Genomic DNA, 9,941 nt, shown 5'->3' with positions numbered 1-9,941 from the left:
GAACACCTGAAAGCAAACAGAGTCCCCAGTGGAAAGGGACATTTGATCCATTCATGTCATTCATTTGATATATGGAAGTCCTAGATTATAGACTTCATGGTCAAGACAGTTGAAATTTGCCCTGAAGGCTTGGATTTTTTTTTTTCCTAGCCCTTGCCATAAAATTACTGCATCATAATAAGTAATAAGGACATTTTTTTTAAATCTTGCTTCTCAGTCCTCCCACTAAGTCTTTTTCTTTGTTTTTGGGCAATGCAGTGAGGAAATGGAAGTTGACATGCAGAAGGTCTGGAAATTCAGTTACAGCTACAGTAACTGTAGTAACTGATGGCTTTGGGAAACATGTCATGGATATACACAATTCTATGTATTTTTCAAAGTCCTGAGGCAGTTACTCAATAGGAGAACATTCAGGTCAAACCACAATGGATTTTTAGGGCTTTAAATCTTTCTCTGCCTCAGTTCTTTACTTGAAAATTTGGGAAGGCAAGAGCATCTTTCTTCCCAGAGGGGACTGTGAAGATAAACTCATCATTTTTCTGTGAAACATCCTGGCTAGTCCAGGGAAATTCACATGGAAACTCACATTTTTTTTCCCCAAAGGATTTGAATAGTACGTCAGATATAAAACCTAAGCAAAATAAATAAAAAAGTATACTGATTGATACTGTTCATGACCAAACAGTGTCCAGTTTGCATCACCGAATGAATCAGGGTTGGGGGTAAAAGAAGCAGATTTAAAGATATATACTTGTAGACCAGGCAGGCAAATTTTTCTGCACCCAAAAAATAACACTGGCATTTCTTAAATTCTTTGTATTTCCCTAGTGCAGTTATCTGTTACACCCAAAAAGCTATTTAACAGAGAACACATTAACTTGCAGATAATAACATTTGCTATATTATGTTGAGGCAAAAATTTTATAATTTGAATGCTTTCAAAATACAAAAGACAGGCAGAAAGACACTGACATCGTCCCTGAGTTTGTGAAGAAACATCCCTCCTTAGACATTTGACAGCATATTTACCTATTACGTGATTTTATATTTTCTTCTGAAGCATCTCATACTGACAACTGTTGGAAACAGGTTATTTGACTAAATGGATCATTAGGCTGATCATTTCCCCAGGTTTCTATGTGAACTGAGGATGCTATAGCGTCTGAGCCTGACATGCACCTTTGGAGACAGCTGAAATGGCATGAGGGCTTAGGCTGCTGCGTCTCACAAACAAGCAATGAGACAATGCTGCGTGTACATAGAGATGCTGAAAGCAGTCCCCATTCTATAAGGAATATATAGGAAAGATTAATGTAAAATCTTGGCACGGTACTTTTGCCTTTCCCTATAATGACATCAATAAACATCTTCAATATTGATTTTTGCTTATTATTAAAATGGCCTAATACAAATACAGACCGTAAGCCAGATAAAGGCAGAGATCAGTATAACTGCAGCCAAGAGCATTCAGACCAGAAGTACGACCAATTACAACCAAGACTACCAAGCCTGACTAAACAGAACTGCACAGAGACTTCTACATGCAGGGCTTTAAAAGCAGGATGATCCCTGATCTCCACTTGGTATCATACCCTACAATAATTGCCTCAGGCCTTCTAGTTGAGCCTGTACCACCCAATATCCCTTCTACCTTTGAAATGTCAGCACAATCCTTGTTGAGATTGTGCCTGTGACACAGAAATGACCTTTCATTCTGAAATGGGACAGTAAAATAGTTTTTTCAAGTACGTGCAGATGAGTTATTCTTGGTTTTGTGAAGGTTGCACAACTCCTTCCAAACACCATCATCTAACGTACATTTCTTGTTAAATTTCAGAAATTACCTCAAATCCAAAAAAGATTTCTCAATTTACTTGTTCAGATTCAATCACGGTCTACAAATGAAACTAAACCTTGTGAAGGTGAGCCTGTTTTACCACATAATAGAGAATCAAGCTAAAATATTCTATATACTTGAATATCAAAAATAAACTGAACATGCATACTTGCGAGTAAAAACATGATATCTTTATTTCTGAGAATAAACAGTACCTTTCTCCTGTCATATAAGGCATGATTATCCAATATCATCTTCCTTTCATGAAAAGCATACCGCCGCAAATCACGTCCAAATTGCTGTAAAAGATAGAGCAAATATGAGCAATTCTGACAAATCAGGATTGTTATCATTTGTATAAGAGCTCTAACATCAAACAAAGTAATAAATGAACATGTAAAAATTACCTCTTTTAAAAGATAATAGGCTGAAAAAATGGATCCTCTGAAAGGACAATGTTTGGATAGGGAATGGTCCATCATTTCAGTTGGTTAGTCTGAGAATAGCTGGGTACTGTATGAGAAAGTAAGCTTATGTACAGTGTGTGATGGGCTCCCACAGTCTGTAGGTGAATTATCTCAACAGGGAGTAGGAGCTGAGTGAGGCAGAGAAAGATGGAGTCATCGCCTACTCAACCAAAGGGCCTCAACAAGGTGCATTTTTAGTGTCTACACCCACCTACAGAATTGAGAGAGGGGCTTTTAAGCAGCCAAACACTTCCTGGATAAGAAGGACCTCAAAGTCTGCAGGACTTAATCCAAAGCCCAAATAAATACATTTTATTATCTCAAAACAGAAAAGTGACTGAAGTAACTCATCAGCTCAGCAGGAGAATACATCAATTGCAGCATTTTGCCTGGCCTAAAACATCCTGCTTCCAATTAACCTGAGTAGAACAGAGTGGCAATGCACCTATACTGCTTCTAGCACATCAAAAAGATCATTCAGAGCAGGCTCAGGAGTTCTCCATTACACCATGTAATCACTTCATAAGAAAACGAACATCAGAAGGCAAGCATGTAGAACAGATTAAAAAATAATTCTGTCTGGAAAGAGATTAATCATTTGAAAGCTGAGTTTGCATTTAGATAGAATTTTTTTTATTTTGAAAATATTGTACTATTTTATATTATACCCACTGACTACAGTGTCTATTTTGAAAGTAGCTATCATTTCAAGTTTTCTTAACTTATTAAAATATCAATCAAAACATATTTTATTCTAGTTCAAAACTAATGTGTAATTTTATTTTTTTTATAATTTAAAGCACTCAATTAAAATAGAACTGAAAGAAAACATTTTATCTAATCCAAAAAATAAGTTGTCAAATTGTTTTCAATTTCCTATGAAACAAATTAAGTTCCAATTCAGAGCATCTCTTCCTCAAATGTTTAATTTCCTGTAAAATTCTGTGACACTTTCCAAGTCATCTCTCTACTCAGTAACCATTTAAATTGCTTGTTAACAGTAGTATGATGTAAAAACACAACTGACTGAAAATCTAGCTCTTCAGTCCATGAACCTAAACACTAGGCTTCGAGGAAAATAGGTGTTAACTCCTCTAGAGAGACATCCATAAATGTCAGTGATGATTTCATCAGCTCCAACTTATGATCATGGGTTGATGACAGCTTGAAATGTGAGGTGTGGAGAGAAGGAACATTTTTTAAAAATCCCTGAACTCTGAATGGTCCCACAACAGTGAAAATAGGTTAGCAATGCTAAGAAAACATAGAGTCTTGTGGTTACTTACCCGGGAGCCTGTCCAGCCCAACAGAGCATATGGATATTGCTCAAAGGGGGTTATGACCAGATCTACACGGATTGCCTTCCAGTCTTTGACTTCTGCCACATCAAAGTTTTTTGACGTGTTGTAACTGCTGTTGTCTACTCCCGGCTGATACAATTTTAAAATTGCAAAACACTTCTGAAAATTATCCATGGCATCAACTTTTCTGCTTGGCAGCTGATCTCTTACAAATGTTGATTCAATGGTATCACAATATAGGAGTAAGCCCTAAAGAGAAGACATTGCTCACATTGAATTGCTGGACTGGTTTTCCTGTGTTTCCAGAGTTTCTAGACAGTTGTTTTTAAAAAAAATCATGTAAAATGCAGTTTCAGTCAACACAGAATGGTGCAGGGCCAATCTGAGCTAAGCAGAGAAAAGAAACAGCTGCAACTTTTGGAAAAATATTACCAGATCCTTTGAGGGAAATCTGCAGTGGTAGTCATCTGATAGTGGCGATGTCCTGCCCTGTACTACAGAGACAATATTTGCAATTCTTTCCCTCCATCCTTTCCTCCTAAGCCTTTTGTAGTTGATGTCAACAGAAATGTCTGAGTAGGGACTGATGCTTTCCCAGGCAGCAGACATCTAGAAAAACAGATTAGCCCAGAGCACAGTCTGGCTGACAGATTCCAAACAGAGCATTTGGACTGTGTCTGTTGTGTGAGATATCCCTGGGACAAGGTCTGGAGTCTCCAGAGTCATGGAATGGCCCTGCCCAGGCCTTTTGTTTGAAGGGACTGCACCAAAAAACTATTGATAGTCAAGAGCCAGCTTTTATTAAAGCATAAACAAGATTTTCTTTTTATAATAAAAAACATTCAAAGTGAGAAAAATGGAAGTAATAGAGCATTGTAAACTAATTCCTTCTAATCCAGTACCATAAGAAGGTCTGGAAAGAGGTGCTTTCTTCCACCCTTGCTCTGTAGCCAGCAACCTTTCAATGTTGCAGTAAACTCTGCACTATCCCCTCTAGGCCTTTAGGAAAAGTATCTTTCTGTTATTCCTCAGGCCTGTCTTTGTGCCTGTTCTTTGTATTCCTGGGCAGCTTCCAAGGCTACTGAATCCCTGGACATCTCAGATTTACCCTGCACTCCCAAAGCTTCTTAGAGCTCTGCATGTTCAGCTGCCCTCAGGTAAAGTGATATCTCCCCTCACCAGCCAGAAAACCTCTCATCACCCAAAGCACAGCACCTGGGACAAGACAATGAGCACCATCCTTCTCTCTGCTGCCCAGCACATCCTTTTTCAAGAATACAAAACATCAAATAAACAATAACAAGGAAATAAAGCAGAAATTGAGCTTGATGTGTAATAATATAACAATGCCTATTGTCAGTGCAGCCATCTCTAGCAGGAGGGCTCAGCTGGCAAAAAGATTCTGCTTTCTGAGAGTGGTTCCACATGAAAACACTTAGATGTGTGCCTAACTCCTGGTACACTCTGCCTTAATTTAGCTTTTATAGATTCATATAGGAGACCACTGTGACTGCCTCCTCTGAGCTCCTGATTTCACAGAAAGTAGAGGTTTGCCTTTGCAAAAGAAATTTAACTTTGTTATAAAGGTTAGCAGCAATAGTGCATAAACCACTTTCTTCATAGTCTATCAGGTGTCTAATTGTTATTACTAGCAGGAAAACTACTACGCTGAACTTCCTAACCTCATGTTCTGACTAGATAAGCTCATTAGTTTTCATCTTCAGGATCAACAAGACTACAACTGTCACATGTCTTTTCATACCTCCTTTTCCATGTCTTTAAACTTACACACATATCAAACCCACTTCTCAGATTTCTCACTGATGAGATGAATAGACTTAGTTTCTTAAAATTTCCATCGTCAGGATTTCTTTAGGTCCTTGGATCAATTTTTGTCTCTCCTTTAAAGTCCCTCAAATGTTTACACATTCTCCTTCCTCTGGACTAGGAATTCTTATACTAGTCTCACCATAAAAAAAGCGTGGTCAAGAATGCCTCCTGACTTTTAGTTATCACATCCCTTAATATAAGGTAAAGAATTACATTAGTTTTGTGTTTGTTTTTTTTTTTCTTAAATTACAATATTGAACTGAGAGCGTATAGAAGAGGTTTTATTTAATGGCTGTTGATGGTTAACTACAATGGTCTCCAGGTCAGACCTCTTATGAACACAGGTGACAATGAACTGATTTTTGGAAGAATATCTCCTTATTAAACACCAGGTTTCAATTATTTCTTTTATATAGTGCAAGCATGGTCACCTTACATGATAATATGTTAAATACCTTAGAGAATACTTTACAGCAATAAAATTACTTTTATCACTCAGAGCTATAATTCTGACACAAAAAAGCATAACAAAAGCACTTAAGATGATTTCCATGAAGAGGCACTGATAGGTATTATTATGTTTTCAGCCTCCAGGTTTTTGTTGATGATAGTTCCAAATTAACAATCCCATTATTCTACTGGGAATCAGTCACAGGCTGTTTTATGGGTCACTGGGCCAACCTTTTTAATGATAACTATTTGACTTGCATTGACATTCTTTCACTGCTTTGGATCTTTTCCTGATTTTGAAGATTTATTATAAACTAATATGAGAAAACTCCTTATGTAGCTCATTCTCTTGGATTACTAGTTTCCAAGTCTGATGATTTGAAAATGCTTAATTTTAGCAGGTGCTCTCTTACATCCATCTTTAAAACAGTATTTTTCTCTTAATTTTACCCCAACGTAACAAGGCACTGATGCTTGCTATTTCCAAACACAGACTCAAAACAGCTGTTTAAAGCTAATGCATAAGTTGCTTATTATCTCATTCTTTTTGATGAAACTATGCCTGCCTTCAGGTTAATTTTGTTGTTTGTAATGCTAAAAAATGCTTTTAATCTCATTGATTATTGACCATTAATCAATGACTTCAAACTTTTATTAAACACTGACATTCTTTCCATTCTCTATTAATCTCCTAGCTACTTCATCAGTGCTTTCTCATATTTTGGTTCATTTTCCTTTTCGCTCTTTGAGATTTGGGGCATTTCATAGTATATCCCAGAACAAATCTAAATAATTTATTTCCCTAGGCAGAAACCTAACTAGAATAAATTTTTTGTAAAGTTTTATTTTATAGTTCCAAGTACCTACATTTCCAGTACCTGTATACTGTTTGTAGACAGTGTGCTCAGATCACCATTTTTGCCCATTTGCCACAGTCGGCATCAGTGTTTGTGTCCTCTTTGTTCAAATGAAGTTGATATCTCCTCAGTTTTGGTGGAACAAATTAGGAATTAATGTCCATCTTTAGATGGGCGACAAAAGGAATGGAATCCCTACTGTAGGTGGGACTGTAGGTGGGAAGTCTTAGTAGGATTTTTGTTTCTGATCACTCGAAAAATCAGTCAAGATATCACAGCCTGCAGTGGTTTCTCTCTTCACAGGCAAGCAGATGAGCACCTAGGGGGAGTTTTGTCTCAGTGAGATCTCGGGACAGTCACACATGGCCACCAGTATCCCATACTTGGATTTTTAGCTTGTAAGCTCTTGAGGAGATATGATTATCTATTACCTGTGTGTCTGTAATGGACAAAATGGCCTTGACATAAAATGCTCCAGCCTTTTAAGATGTTATATTTTAACTTTTAGTCATACACTGTACCCTCTGCTTCATCAATATTTTCATTCTAACTCTTAGCTGTATTTCTATCTTATAGCTGATCTCTTCTGTATCAGCTTTGCTTAGTTTTCAGAGTAATTTGTTCCAGCTTGCTACTCATTACAGAAATATATAGTTGTGAATGAAAACAGGGTAAACTTGACATGTCAGTCTTTGCTGTATTGCCCACATTGAAAATGAAGACATTCCCTTTAGGTAAAGTCATCCTGGATACCTACTAAAGGGTCTCAGCTGCTTGAAGAACACAGATTCTGCCTGTTAAACTACAGCTACAGAGGTCTCTTCTCTCTCTTTTTTTTTTTTCCCCCTCATCCTATTTTCATATTTAGGAACTTCAAGGGAACACTCGCTCAGTACACTGTACACCCTGAGATGTAACATCAAGCAATCATGAAGAAGTGACAGCAAATAATTACTGGAGCCTTCCTACTGCTGTTTTTCCTTGCTGACTAGGCTGTGTCTTCTTGAATACATTTTAAGTATTTTCAGTTGGCCATGGTTAGCAAGTGTGACTAGAACGATATTTTAGGAATACCTCTCTCTTGGTCATTCATAGTTTCATGTTTTTTTCATAGTTTGTTGGCTGGGCAATTTCTCAAGCTAATAGGAAGAGTGTGAGAGTATGTAGACCACTGTAAATATCTATTTCACTTTAAAAAAAAGCAATTAGGCAACAATTACAGAAGTGCAGAGTTCAACAAGCAGTTGAAACCTGATTCAAAGCCAGGATATCACCTTTAAGTAGGAGCCAAAGCCTCGGTCATATCCATTGGGATAATGTTTCCAATTCACCTGATTTGATTAGGCATTGGACATCACCATCACCCCATAAAGTAAAGCTGAAATGGCACTTCTGTACATTTTGAAAAAGTATTGCCTGAAGGGGCATTCAGCTATGAAGGTTGCATGAGGTTTTGGCTACTGCTAGCTGCAAACCAGCAGCCTTCTCATTACTCTATGTCAGGGAATCTGCAGTTCTTTGCAAATTTCAACGTGATCTACACACCATAAAGTGCTGTAAGACCTTGTTTACAAAATCGAGTTTTAAAATGAGGACATTTTCATTTCTCAAATTTACAACACCATCAAAACCAAATGTATTTTTTTAGGGCAGCTATGTTAATACCCACAACAATTTCCCCTTTTTAGAATGATTATGCACTTTTACTTAAATAGACTGAGTGCTGGCACATCAATAGCATCAGTATTGCAGTAAATCCATGATCAAAATGAGGAGAAGTGTGAATTTTTAGAAAAATATGTAATCAATAGCTGAAAAATCAATCCAAATATGATCATTAGCATTCTTTTTCATTTTTAATTAAATGAAATCCTATTCGATTTTTAATGTTACAAGCTGTCATTGTTCATAATTGTTGGTAGCTGGATTAATTCTGTTAAAGCCAAGTAGGACCATTTTATACTACCTGAAAATGTAATCCAATATGTTCTTCTGAAATGTATATATGTTGTTGCTCTTCATTTCCTTCTAAGATGGTTTAATAATGTGAAACAGGATTTTTTTTTTCAGTGAAATACCTATAGCGAATCCAAAATAAGATGTAGGCGTGTTAGTTCAGAAAAATCTCTACCTAGGTGAGGCAGATGGAATTCTATAATGCGGAACAGCTCAAGGAACTGATGCCTGGGAGCAGTCAGGCCTGTTAGGGTGAGGAATCATTAACAAATAGCCTAAAAGGCTTGACTGGCAATGCAAAATTTGGCAGCTGCTGCATAACCACACAGCTGCCTTGGTCCCTTTTTCATCTTGAAGTTACCTGTACATCAGAATGGACTAATCCTGGCCATGTCCTGAACAGCCTGGTTTTGACAGCAATGGACAGACCAGCACTGGAGTCCAGGAATTAAGATGTTTACCTCTCTCTATGCCCTGAGCACTTGCATTGGTGAGCAAGATAAGTTGATAGGGACATATACATACATACTTACCCACATACAGATATACAATACACACCAGAAAGACCAGATGTCATAAGAAATGCCACGGCTGCCTGGATCTTCACTTAAAACATAGCAGGAAATGGAGCACTTCTGGCTATTTTATGCAATAAGCTCACACACAGGACAATCTGATTCAGCCCCATCCTCTGCCTAAAGCAATTTCAGCCAAGTTCCCTCATGGCCAGTGCTCTAACCACCATACAATAATCTATTTTAGGTAAGAATGTCCTCAGCTCCTGCTGACCCTGAGCCAGAAAGCAACAAAAAATTCACTATTCATTGAGTCAAAAGGTGAGACAATATGTGTTCACAAAGGAGCTCTGCATCCTTATGGGCAGAGCGTTGATCTGAAAAAAAAATAAACTCTTTGTTCTGGCCTCTTAATTGTTTCCGTATCCTGCCATAGATACAGGTTTTGTTGCCGCTAAAATTCAGCTGCCACTCAATAATTAATGTGCTGCCATTCTGTTAACCCTGTTTACAAAAAACTGTTTCCAGCAATGAGAAAGTGAGACCGGTTACTTGCTCCTCACCATCCACCTTAGTGGGACATCAAGCCTTCCCCATCCTGACCTGTTCACTTCAGCACGGGTGAATAACAAAGTCTAAACCAGACTACCAATATACTAAAATAAGTGAGGACAGGCAGGGATCTACATTGCTCATTTTCCTAAACGCCAAAAGAAAAATGCAACATT

General features: G+C 37.6%; 1 protein-coding gene across 1 annotated transcript in view; it reads right to left on the bottom strand.

Moving 5' to 3' along the window:
* Nucleotides 1-9,941, bottom strand: part of DNTT (DNA nucleotidylexotransferase) — a 93,912-nt gene that overhangs the window by 22,780 nt on the left and 61,191 nt on the right. The window contains exons 9-10 of the mRNA XM_035897379.1: nt 3,591-3,854; nt 2,053-2,136 (exon numbers count right to left, since the gene is read on the bottom strand). Coding sequence (XP_035753272.1) covers nt 2,053-2,136; nt 3,591-3,854 — 348 coding nt within the window. The remainder of the gene's footprint in view (nt 1-2,052; nt 2,137-3,590; nt 3,855-9,941) is intronic.

This window comes from Egretta garzetta, unplaced genomic scaffold (assembly GCF_000687185.1).
Source record: "Egretta garzetta isolate BGI_Z169 unplaced genomic scaffold, ASM68718v1 scaffold56, whole genome shotgun sequence".
Classification (NCBI taxonomy): domain Eukaryota; kingdom Metazoa; phylum Chordata; class Aves; order Pelecaniformes; family Ardeidae; genus Egretta; species Egretta garzetta.
This window is presented reverse-complemented; position numbering and strand designations above follow the sequence as displayed.